Source organism: Ischnura elegans, chromosome 1, assembly GCF_921293095.1.
Source record: "Ischnura elegans chromosome 1, ioIscEleg1.1, whole genome shotgun sequence".
Taxonomy (NCBI): Eukaryota; Metazoa; Arthropoda; class Insecta; order Odonata; family Coenagrionidae; genus Ischnura; species Ischnura elegans.
In genome coordinates, this window is record NC_060246.1 from 30,554,308 (window position 1) to 30,567,845 (window position 13,538).

General features: G+C 37.1%; 1 protein-coding gene across 1 annotated transcript in view; it reads right to left on the reverse strand.

Annotated features, from left to right (window-relative positions):
• Positions 1 to 13,538, reverse strand: part of LOC124157967 (protein pigeon) — a 64,577-nt gene that overhangs the window by 26,030 nt on the left and 25,009 nt on the right. Inside the window, exons 9-11 of the mRNA XM_046533094.1 lie at positions 5,887 to 6,383; positions 683 to 859; positions 288 to 593 (exon numbers count right to left, since the gene is read on the reverse strand). Coding sequence (XP_046389050.1) covers positions 288 to 593; positions 683 to 859; positions 5,887 to 6,383 — 980 coding nt within the window. The remainder of the gene's footprint in view (positions 1 to 287; positions 594 to 682; positions 860 to 5,886; positions 6,384 to 13,538) is intronic.

Sequence of the window (13,538 nt, forward strand, 5' to 3'; positions counted from 1 at the left end):
ATTTTCATGAGCCTTTTATTTTGAGCATGCATAACTGCAGGCATTGGAGAGCAATAAATGATTGCCAGATTGCTCATAGACGTTCACCAGGGGAGATTTTTCCCCAAGCATCATGTATTGGAAGGGCCTGGAACCATGACTTTGAGATGAAGAGATTTTTGAAAAATTTCCCTGCAAAAAGGTTGGCTATATAGAGGTTTTACTTATGCAAAAATTCATTTGAAGTAGCAAAAATTATCAAATAAAATTCATTGATACTGATATTATTGAAGTTCATGAATAATAACCTGGTAACACACTAAGGAGACCATGAGTTTGTCGGCAACCAGGGATGGGCGAAATCTCCAGCTCCCTCTTGACCCAGTGTGCGGTCCAGAATCACACACAATTCCAGAATGAGAAGGTGATAATATTCCAGATGATAGGGGTGGCATCTCATCACATGACGCTCGCCGTTTACCAGCTTGAGCATTGTCCCACAAACGAGTCCATAAATCACTTCTGTACGGGACAAGGCGTTGACCAGGAGACAGAAGGGTCACACAAGCATTCCAAAGGGTTACTTCATTCAGGCAAGCACGACGATTACCATACTGTTACGAAATGAATGAAGAAATAAGATTAGAAAGTATAGTTTATTAAAAAAACAATACAAGGAAAAAAACAGAAGCAAGAGGCTTACCACTACTTCTAACTCAACAACATCCACCATTGTGGTCAGAGGCAGGAGAGTGACTAGGTGAGAAGTATCAACAGGTAAGTTACGAGCTGCAGAAGCATATGCTCCAGCCACCAATACTTCTTGAAGAACTTTTGGGACCCATAATTCCAGAGGATTCTCAGCCAATGGAATGAGAAGCTGCATTAAAAAAGGAACTATGATAATTTCAATGATGATTCAACTGCTATTAGAGGCTTACCTAAATAAATAAGTAATATGTTAAATACCATAATGTACAAATTATATCAATATAATTTTAGTACTTCCAAGTAAGAAGATTCTGTAATTTAAAACCATCAGTAATATTTTCAAATGACAGAGAATATATTCACCACGGCAGAGCAATTTAAACTCTGCTATGCTAAGCACCCAGATTTGCATCATTAATTTATTCATTGATTCATTAAAATACTTATGTAAAAATCCTAGCATTCAATCATATCCAAGGCTAGGCAGTATTTCAAATACAAGTATTTTAAAATATGTATTTGAAATTTGCATTTGGTATTTCAAATACACAACCTGAATGTATCTTGTATTCTGTATTTCAAATACAGATTTTTGATATTTTCTCATTCTAAAATAAAAAATACATTTGTAAAATAATTTTGAAGTAGCTCTGATAACACCTCTGTAACATTATGCTTCAGATATTACTTTATGAGTAACCGAACTCAGAAGTCAAACGATTTTGTCCTCAGGACTAAGGTACTACCTAAGAGTCATAAAGGAGCAGATATAGGTTGCCAAGTGGGGTAGAAAATTTAGAGATGCCCATCCAAAATTGGCTCCATTCTGTATTTCTCGTAACCAATACTGAATAACACGATCATTTTCTCCATCTAACAGAAAGGGTAATTATCCCCTTTCCCAAATAACCATCAAAGGCGGTGGCCTCGGCCAGCTTAAAGAGGTGCAAATCCTTCTCCAAGGACTCATTTGTTAAGCACTTCTATGGAACTAGGGCCCCTCTTTTTGTTATCGCAAGTTATTTTATGGCAGACCCCGCTTAATCTACTGGAATCATCCTTTCACCATTCTGATCTGATGGAATCATCCCATCACTTTTCCCATCACCTCCGCCCAGCCCTTCCACTATCCCCTACCCTGCTGAAGATCGCCAAAAGAGAGGACAGCAGCAGTCCATTCTCTCATTGGGTATTAATGGGTTATCCCACAGAAAAGTCTGTTAAAAAGTTTCAGAGTGTCACTTTTTCTGTGTCCCTATCTTTTAAAATCTAGTTACTTATTCATTTTAGTGTCATAATTAGAATTATTTTCTTCAGGTTAAATTTTTTAACCCTTGGATTGCGGGAACGCTTTTATACGTTTTGCACACTGACTGCAAAATTTACTGTATTTCCTGGCCTATAAGATACATTGGCACATAAGACGCACCTTGATTTTCAGGTTAGAATTTATGAAAAAACTCAAATACTTGTACCATACAGAAAAGAATCGAATTATTATAATGACACCATTTTACACAAAAAAGGAACTTTAACATTAAAGTATTGGAAAATATGTTGGAGTTTATTTCAAAACACTTCATTTTTCTCAAGTTTATTATGTATTTGTGGAATTCGATAATCTTTCTTTCATATTCAGGTGGCAGTTTTTGTGCTATTGTAGTTCTAGTACGCATGCACAGACCATTTCTCTTGATAAATCTTTCACACCACGATGTTGTATCAGAAAAATCAACAATAGACATATATACTGCTAATTTTCTTGCTTCAATTTAAGTCATTTTTGTTGAAACAGTGATCCCGTTCTTCCTGTGGTTTATTATCCAATTCTTAACATATTCCTCAAGCTTTGGCCATTTCGGACAACGTGAACATTAAGTTTTCTTACTCTTATCTGCGTTCACTAAATCTATCTTCTGCTTCCTTCATTCTCGCATCATCTTCTCAGTCGGATGTGGGCCAAAACACCTTGTAGCTACCTAGTTGCCGTGTTCAGAAGTATATTTCACGACTTCAAGTTTGAATGCAATATTGTATGACAATCTTCTCTCCTTATATCCCATGAGGTTATTTCAATTTTTACTTTCTGTGCAGCACTTAGTTCATGAGCGTAAAAAAAGATACGCAGACTAATTAGAATGAAATGTATTTCACACTGAACACCACTCTTAAGCCCTTTTGAGCGGAACCGGAACAGTTAAGTGGACCGGAACGGAACCACGGAACATGTATGAATGCATGAACCAAATTAGAACTGGTTCTATTTTCCTTACTACTTGCTCAAAAAAGTATGTACCAACATATGTAATGAATTGAACTATTTTCAGTGTCTGATACGCTAAAAAAAATACTTAATGATATGTATTTATCTCGGCAAATTGGCTTGGTTATAATAGGACGAAGTTATACCGGCATACCATCAGCTTATTAGATGCAGGCTGATTTTAGAGCACATTTTGGTGTAAAAAAGGTGCGTCTTATAGGCAGGGAAATATGGTACCCAAAAGTTTTGTTCCTGTCTTGCACAAGGGCATTTTCTCTCACCATAAGGATCAATAATGGGCTTAACTCTACCAGACCAGCCCTCGTGGTAGGGGGTGCCTCCTGCACAGGGGGTCTCTTCTGAGCTGGCTGGCAGCTAAAATTGTGAACTCCCACAGCGTTAGGGTTAAGATCCCTTAGCTTCCATACAAATGTATTTTGTATTTTAAATGGTATTTAAAATACCATTTTGTAGTTTATTTTTCAAATACCCAAGTACTCCCTTAAATACATTTGGAGAGGTATTTAGTATTTCAAATACTTATTTGCCTGTATATCATAACCACCTAAAGACATATACCCAAATGCAGAAACCTCTAAAAAAAAAAAAAAAAACGATAGCATATAAACGGCTTTGTGTAAAAAGTCACTTGTTTCATAGAGTACTTTGATATTGATAGCTCAACCTTTACTTCATCATCTCAAGGCTTTCATGGCCTAGCTAGTGGTATTTTACCAATTTATCAAAGTTTTTCTTATGTATCATTTTTTCATTCAATCTAGCCACATGCCAAGCCCACTGCAGTCAGGGAAACTGACAGAAAGGGCTCTAACAAGACAACAACAAAATTTAACCGATTCTCCAGATACTTTTTTCCTTATAAGAACTAGGATTTTCCTAAGCACTCCCCTTTCAATGCAATCAAATGTACTTTTTGTCTTCTCTATCAAACTCCATACTTGTCCTACATAAGTGAAATGGACCTGATTGAAACTCTTTGCTGCATTTCCAGCATGCTATATCAAGGGTATTTTTTAGAGATGCGTGAATAGTATCCGCAATTACTCGATTACTTGAAAGTATTCGATTATTCAAGATCTCGAATAATTATGCTCAAGTACAAATTCGAATACCTCGAATACTTTGAATGTTGCACCATACGCTGTCGCATGCACGCCGTTGGTAGTTGACTCGGAAAAACGTAGAGGATTCTAGTTGTTTAGTGCATGCAGTGCCGTTTTAAGCAAGTTGATGAACTACATCAAATTCGCGGATAAGAGTGGTGAAAAGATATCGTTCGACGTGGGGAACCAAAAATGATTATGGGAAAAAAATCGGAAAATCCCCAGTTTCCCCTACAACCCCTAAAAAAAGTTTAAAATGGCGGGCAAAATATTGACTTTTGGGGTACCTTCTGTTACGCATTGAGCTACTGCTCCCGAACCATTCCACTCATCTGAAAGATCATCATGAATTCGAAGACTCAAAGGATTCGGGCTTCCCCTGACGTCAGTTATTTTTCTTTATGCCGAACGACAGCTCCGCAATGACGCGTCAAAGTTGATAAAGGATCAAAATTTTCATTAAAATAATAGTAAAAAACGGCATATGCGCAGGCCCTTGGCTGAATGCATCAATATACCAACATTCAAAAAATTAGTTTCATCCCTTCTCATTCTATGCTCATTCAGGATGAACCCACAAGATGGAACTCCCTTTTTTAAATGATGAGGTGTCTTCCGGGACAGAAGCAAGCCATAACATAGCTGCATCTAACCTGAGTTTAATGTAGACATAACTCCACCACAGTGCGATGCTATTGAGCAATTGATTGATGTTCTGGATGTTTTCGAAGGAGCAACATTTCTTGCTAATGGAAGTGCAGTCACACTTTCTTAAGTTATCCCCCTTGTGAATAGCACTATTAATTTCCTAGAAACTAAGAAGTTTTCGCATAGTCATCTACAAGGTTTCGTCAATGATTTGATGTTTTCCAGTAAAAGTTGGTATGACATTCTGGAAAAAGAACAATTATTCACTTTTGCCACAATTCTTGATGTACGATTCAAAATCAGTGATTTCCAAGATTCAAATAAACTTGAGATGATACAAAAATCAGTTCGCTTTGGAGATGACAAGTCTGTCTAAACAAAGTCACCCAACAAAAACAGATACCTTAGGAAAAGTGCAACCGAAAATAGTTGATGTAAAGCTACAACAATCAATGTGGGAAATTTATTCAAAATAAAAAAGTTTATTTAAAAATGTATTTGATACATAACTTTTTATTCATAAATTCATCAAGTGAAATAGAAGAAAAAAACATAAGTTAATATGCTTTGCGCATTCAAGTATTCGAGGTATTCGAAATTTGAGGTATTCCAATATATTCGAGCAATAATTTAATATTCAAATTCGATATTAGACTTCGAAAAATCTGCTATTCGACCCATCTCTAGTATTTTTTTAACATATGACATTACAAGGCTTTATATATTATATTTCAGGCTTCATTGGCCATTGCTATTATTTTCCAAACAAACACGGATTGCTCATTCAACATTGAAACTTTAACCAACTCTTAGAAAATATTCCACATGAAAGTTGCCTCCAAGAGCAACTGGGGGCAACTGCTTTTATGATCAGGACGGTACACTTGTAAGTGAGGAGAAAACATCTATGCTAACTAAATGCTCACAAAATTAATATGACCCCAAATATGAAAGTGACCATAAAATAAAGTACACGATAAACAACAAATCCTCAACTTCACTACGTAGCAAAAAGACAAAATACCATTCCAGTAAAGATGTGAGTTTAAGCAATAAATTGAAAATCAAATCAGAACAAAAGGCAATATAGAGTTAATTCCATTGCAACATACATATATATTTCAGACTTTAAAATTGAAGACATACATCACACATACTTACCTCGGAAATAGCATCCCAGTCACCCAGATGGATTAAAAAATAATGGATAATTGCCATTTTTATCTCCCCTAGCTTTGTGCTGTGAAAAGTTTCAACTAGAATGTCTCGTGTAACTTCCAAAGCTATAACTTTCATTTCTGCAGAATCAATGACAAAAACTTGAGGAACAATTGCTGTTGCCAGGGAAGCTAAAGATGATGAGGATGAAGATGCAGGAATTGAAAAAGATGATGGAAGTCTAGAACCAGATGTTGTTGCAAGGCCAGAGGAGTTTCCTACATCATTTGACTTTTCTTCTGACAGGACTGGCTCTTTCGTTAACTGTTGTGGCTTAGAGGAAGGAGGAAAGGAAAGAGGTAGAAGATGGCAAGGGGTTGAAGGTAGCCCAGTAGGTGGGATGGAGAAGACCACATGACACCCACAATATGGCTCATGGGAAAGTCCCACATCTAGCATGTGTGTGAACACACCTGGAGCAAATGCAAGAAGATGCTGCTCTATAAAGAAAGATAAATAAAACCGGAATCAATTGAAGTGTGGAATTTAAGAAAACAGCACAATTACAAGTAGTTATAAAGCAGGTGACCTATTAGAGCTATAAATCCTACAAAGGTTTTATCATATCAATGAGATAAATCTTTTGTAAAATATGAATAACAGCAAATTGATCAAAATTACACAATGTTCACCGTACATACTAATAAAAAAACCATTACAGCCATTAATAATTGAATGAGGAACTTGCATGGGTCGTAGATTGCTCTAAAAACTATTTTGAATAAGTCAAATGGATACATTAGCTCGCAAAAATACCTTCAGTTTCTCCATTCAACATCAAAAGAAATTAAAAAATTGCATTTAAAATCGAGAAAAATTTCTCTGAGCCGACCACTGCGCGAAGACACCCGAGCGTTGCCGAGGCCAGGCGTGACGTCATAGGTGCCTAAACAACCGTAGGGAGTAGGGAAATACGCTGAGCGCATGGTGTAAAAATTGTTTTGAGGGAGTATTTAGCCGCTCATCGTCACTTTATTTTGTTCTGTTATTCTTGGGCAAGTTTTCCTATTGCTATTGTGCCTAGATTATTACTTGGGATATTAATAATGCGGCATCGGGATGATGAAGTACAAGCGTTTCACATCGTGTGTTTTGGTTATCAGAAAAATGGATGATAACGTTGCCACTCGTTCGTATAGTACACCTGAAATTCATCTACGTCTACATAATACCCCGCAAGCCGCCTAAAAGGCGTGTGGCATGGGGTGTTAGGACACCAGCCTTTTTTTAGGACACCAAAAATTGATGCCACGACCCTCATGGAATTTGTTAAGACAAATTATTGCTATACGTCGGCGGCAAATCGAGTTGTAAAAGAAACTTGTAATACTGGAGGATAACGATTGTAAGCTGTGCTGTTGACATTATAGTAAGCTGGCCTGTTGAATTTGGCAGCGCCGGATTGACGGAGAAGGTAGTCCTATCCGTCCTACTGTACGAATTCACAGCAAAGCAGTCTGCACACAATCCACATGTGAGATCGCGAATCGGTTCCGCTGCCAACACACACACAAGCTACAACCTATTTCAATAATATAGGTAAATCCATAAACAATATACTAGCATATACCATAATAATATAGTGGGAAATAGGCAAATACTCTTATCAAAAACTGGATGTCACTATCACATTCTTATATTCATCACGTACAACTTACAATAACAGAACTCGTTATGATGAATACAACTATTTATTCACTGATTTAAACCCTTAAATTATCCCACACAAGTGACAAAGGTGACATTTCTCACTACTATTCGTTGAAATAATGGAATAACAAACTTCACACACAGTTTTTATTTCAATAGCGTGATCGTGAAATGTCATATCTACGGTGAACAACGGAGATTAGCACGCCACTGACAATTTTTACACTACTGTTAGACATTTATCGATAGCGTAATAGCACTTTTTACAATTCAATCACGATGGAACACTGATAACTCTTGGCCGATATTTTTCAACCTTGTCAAACTTTGTGCATTACAACCACTGGCACTGTGATTATTAGCAGTAGCTTAACGGGAGATGTCACGTTGAAAATAACACTATTTTGGCACAAAAATGTTCCTAGATGTCTCAAATCAGCGAGCAAAAGTTGCATTGACTGGAATTCACCCCATAATACAAGCACAGACAGTCCTAAACGACGAATTCTCCGGTACCTACGAATAAACGGATGAAGTTATTGTATATAAAAGCTAATCGGACATTAGTAAACATCAAAATCGTTCTAATTACATACTAAAATGAATGATATGCCGTCGATAACATCAACTTACAATTAACGTATCCCCCTTCCAATAGCCGTGGCTCAGACTCCTACAACGATGTTATTTAGGTATTATCAAATTCTTGGTTTAACTGCTGCAGTTTTATATTTTATGCCCTTACTCAGATATTAATATGATAAATAATGCAAAATACGATGGCTTCCAAGCGTCTATAGTCGGATATTTATCTTTAAATATAAAATAATCAACACGTCTAACAAACGAAGCTCTCACAACTACTGGCAACTATTACAAACAATCACAACAATAGCTCCGCGTGATGTTTAGGCACCTTTGACGTCATCGAGGCTTCGTCGGCAGTGGCTTAGGGGGTGAGGTAGTTTTTCCCGCGCTTTAAAATTCGTTATATTTATCATTAAATATCTCCCGAAGGAAAACTCAGATTTACATGCGGTTTTCTTTGTTGTATTCAGAAAATAATTTTCTGTCCGCCTATGAAATAAAAAAAATTCATGCAAGTTCCCCATTAATATCAATTCATGCTGAGTAATTAGTTTTCAATAAAAGTTAATTGGTAACAAACAATTTACTCATTGGAAAAAGGATTTAAAATAACAATGAAAAATTACAAAAAAATATTTTATCTACCCACGTTTGAACTTCATGCCTTATTTTTTAAGATGAAACCTTGGTTAGTATAATGAATTTCTTCTGAGATTTTACTAAATAAGTTTAATTCACCTCAGAATGTGGTTTCATCCACTATCTAAAGTTTCCTATTTTGATTTACCTACACATACAGTCACACACAAAAGTAAATGGGCAGCTCCCAAAGAGCCACCACTCAGAGCTAGCTCGAACCATGACAACATTGCATGGGAAATTTTTGTATGTTGGCACTAATTTTTAAATGATATACGATGCAGCAAGTGAAATCATTGGTGGATGGGGCAACAGAAGTGAAAGGGGTAAACATTTTTTAACAGTAAGAAGGGATTTGGTGAGAAGGGTAAGGTGCCAGTTAAATAGACATGCTTCCTATTTCCATGCTCAAATTTGACAGCGGAAATTCTTTCACCAACTGGGGTAAACACAACACTGGAAAATTTTCCTCACCTGACAGAGAACCAGTAGCAGAAAAAGACCACATTAAGAGAAACATGTTTTTCAGACGTGTAGGGTAGCTAAGCAGTATCATGAGTCTGCTTGAAAAAGAAGATATCGGTCTGCTAATTTTATTTAGCCCAGAAGTTAGAGGTTCAACTTGAATAAGTCTACAATTTCAGAAAACATATTCAAGTATGTATCGATTTGACAATTTTGGACACCTTCAGACAATAGGGTGGTTTCCTTCATCAAAGAAAACAAAAGGCATTTATTGCAATTCATTACCCACCATTAGTGTACTCATAATATACTAATTATTAGGTAATAGAAATCCCAGTTTAGACGAATGGCAATGGTCAATTTTAACCCCATTTGAAAAAGGCGCCAATCTGGCCTTTTTCAAATGAGGATAAAATTGGCCATTGCCATTGGTCTAAACCGGTATTTCTAGAACCAAATAATTTGTATATTATGAATACACCAATGGTGGGTAACAAGTCACAATCAATGCCTTTCGTTTTCTTTAATGAAGGAAACTACCCTATTGTTTACATAAAATTAAAATATTCCATCAATCAGCCAAATTTCTGTTTGAATCATTTCAAGGCAATTACAATTAGTCGCCAAAATCTTGGGTTTCCTGCTGCATAGGCGACCTAGTAAAACATTTTCACATTCATCGTTTAGTATTCGAAATTCGAGGTATTCGAATATTCGAGCAATGATTTGATATTCGAATTCGAGAAATCTACTATTCGACCCATCCCTAGTTTACGTCACAAGAAACAAGGAGGCATTTTCCATTCAATTGGTACCTTACCACACAGAAAAAATTCCCTCTTACTGTTCAACGCTCTCCCCGCCCAATTCTGCTCCATTATTCACCACTGACTGCACTTACTGCGTCACATTTCCAAACAAATTCCAACATACAAGAATTAATCATGCAATATTGATGTGTTTTGAGCTAGCTCCAAGTGGTGGCTCCTTGGGAGCTTTCCTTTTACTTTAACATGTGACCAGTGGCGGATCCAGGATAGGGACAAGGGGGGGCTAAGTTTGGGGTAAACTCCCAGAAGTATTGCGGGTCTGAACAAAAATTACCATTTTCTCTCTAGTGTAAATTGGTCATCCAACGGGCAGGGGTAAGGGGGCTAGAGCCCCCTCACCTCCCCCCTCATAGATCCGCCACTGCATGTGACTGTACATCAATTGAAAATTTTCAGGATTTTGTTTAGATATAAATTCTGCAAGAAACCTCCTAGGTTAGCCGCTCTATCTCTTCAGGAAAGCAACAGTTTAATAGTCATAATGTAGGAAATGATGGAGCAATTGACTCAAATGGTTACTTGAAAAAACATTCACTGTTGCCTTAAAGGTCATGCAAATATCATCAAGTAGCAAGCAGGTATCACAAAATTGAAATTCATGTAAGACTTAGCAGCTATTAGCCTTGCATAATTCAAAGTTAAATCATCATCACTGGTCAAAGATCCTAGGATTGGTTTGACGCAGCTCTCCACTCTATTCTCCTATCAGCTAAGTTAAATACATATTTGAAATACTTAGTTTTAAAAGTACAATAGGAGTACCGGTTGCATGCTTATCAACACAAAATCATAAAATGAGCACTGAAGCAATATCAAGTGATCAATGAAGTTGCCATATTTTAAGTGAGTTCCAGGCAAATTCAATTAATACTGACATCCTTATGGTTATACTTCCATCAAATCTCAATCTGTTAGTTAGAATAAGGTTTATTGGGAGCTTTCATTGTGTAGGTCATTCTCACCAAATCAATCTAGATGTCTACATGGTGATATTGTCCTTAAAGGCTCTTAATGAATTTTAAAAACTATGCTCCACTGATTAAATAATTTACTGTAATACATGTATTTTCATTTCATACCTATTTACTGCCAAAAGCTACCAATATTGTAAATATGCTATGTGAAAGCTGCTATCATCTTCATGGATTTCAACTTAAGAAAATCTGCACAGCTGAAACGTACATGGCTCAATAGAGTAGTGAATTTATAATACATAAGGACAGGCTCAATTGCTGGCAAGTTGACTTTTGAAAGTTCATTTCATTAGGAATGAATCACAAACTTATCATTTTCCACACTTTTTATAAATACTCGACATCGACGAATTTCAATGCATTAGTGTCATTTTCAACCACTTAATTATATTTAATACATAAAAAATAGGATTTTTATAGAAATACAACAGGTAACTTGAGTTGCTTAGGGGTAAAGAGTACTAACATTATGAGTTTAAATGGAAATCTCCATTCAGCAATGCAAGGATTTTGTAGAGTTCATAATACAGTAAGAAAAGTTATACCTCTAGATAAGCTATTAAGCCTATTACTACACAGGACATTTAGTTCATATCATGGCCCCAAAGACTTTTTCTGGGGAGTGTGGTAGACCAGTGTGTAGAGTATCGTATTAGCACGTGTAAGAGGCGCACCTTTTTTCCCAGAAATTGCAGCTAAAAATGGGGGTGCGTCTCTTACACAAACTTCTTATATTCCCCCTCCCCTTCACTGGTCACCAGCCCAAGGGGAACTGAGTGGCCTTGGTTTTCAGCGTGAGTCAGTCATCTGAAATGCTAGGTCATAAACAAGAGGCAGGCAGGGGAGTTTCTCCCTTAGTGACATATTTTTAAAATACTCCTGTTTGCTTTTCTTACTTGTAAGCATCGTGCTGTCATGTCCGTACCTCAGAGGTGAACATGGAAAAGATCACGCATGGTTTTTTGCTCTGGAGGGCGCACTAAATTTACGGCATTTACACTGCATATAGTAATCACATATCAAACATAGAGAAACATGTAATTTTGAAGGACAATACCTGGTTAATAGTCAACATCTGTCTTGCCAAGTTATTTCAATTATGCTAAGGACCTGATTTTTCAAAAACGATCTTCAGACGCTATTATGAGGATTATTGCAACTGAAAATTATATTGGTGTCAAAACCTAAGGTTTAAAAAATTTGAACAAGTGTGTACATTGGACTAAATGGTGGATAGAAGAAATTGGAAATGCTTATAAGTTAAGAGTGCTAAAGGAGAGATTGAGGGGAAGGAGCGCGCTCCCTCCGTCTTCCAAGCAACGAGGCTACGAGCGAAGGAGCGAGGGAAGAACACGTCCAATCTTGCACGTGACGTCGTTGCCTTCAAAGCGAAGGGGGGGCAATGTGATATACTCAGTTTGCGTTGCCTTAAGTTTCTAGTCTGATCGTCTTGTTTGAATGCACTCATGCTACGCTTGTTTCTTCTGAAGTGGTCCTGTTTGCACTATGTTGAATATTAGTAACCTTGTTGTGACAATAAATCTTTGGGTCAATAAATTAGAGCTTAAAAAACTTAAATGCTGTCAGATATGCATCGCGTTAGGTCTCATTCTTTTTTGAACTTCGTGCATGTCATACAATCATACAATTGCTGAAAGCTATCGAGATATCTTCGAGGTCAGTAGGTGACTTGCCTAGCGTTCGGCCTCCAGAAACTGGGGGAATTGAACCTGGTAGACTGAAAAAGGTCAGTTGGTGAAATGGGGTAGGGATGAAACACGTTTCCATTGTTCCCGTGTAACTTGATATTTTCCTTAGAGGCAAGTGATTCATGGTCTGTAGGGTCTTGGAAAGGAAATAAAAATGGCAGAGGCATTGGCTGATGGAGGGCCAAGTGTGGTTCAGTGAAATCTACAACGTGGTTATTATCCTATGGCGCTGAGATTCCCCCGATTGTTGTTCAATCTCTTAGGAAGGTTCATGCTATGTGGCTGTCGTGTTTTGTGTCAAAATTTTCCACGGCTGCAATTCTATTGTAACACTCCTACGAGAGCTTTTAAACAAATTGTTTGTGAGTAGGACAAGCACCATAGAGCAATGGCGTATGTGAAGAGAGGAATCAGAACTCTTTCTACTCCCTCGTATGGAATGTTGCATTCACGAAAGCATTGATTTTAAATTTCAGATTCAGATTCAATTTCTTCGACGAATTTAGATCCGGAGTATAAGGTGAAGGGCATTATCCGCGGATATTTGGATCCGAGGTATCCGATTCGACCATTCCTATTAAGCATGATGAGGTTAAGACTACTAGTGAATACCTACACATCTCAAAGCATCATAAATATCATGTAAATTTAGATAAAAAATGCCACGTAAATTGTTAGCATTGAAAGAGGAAATTTTGATAACTGTCGAGAGTCCAAGCATACGTCTGCAACACTGGGCA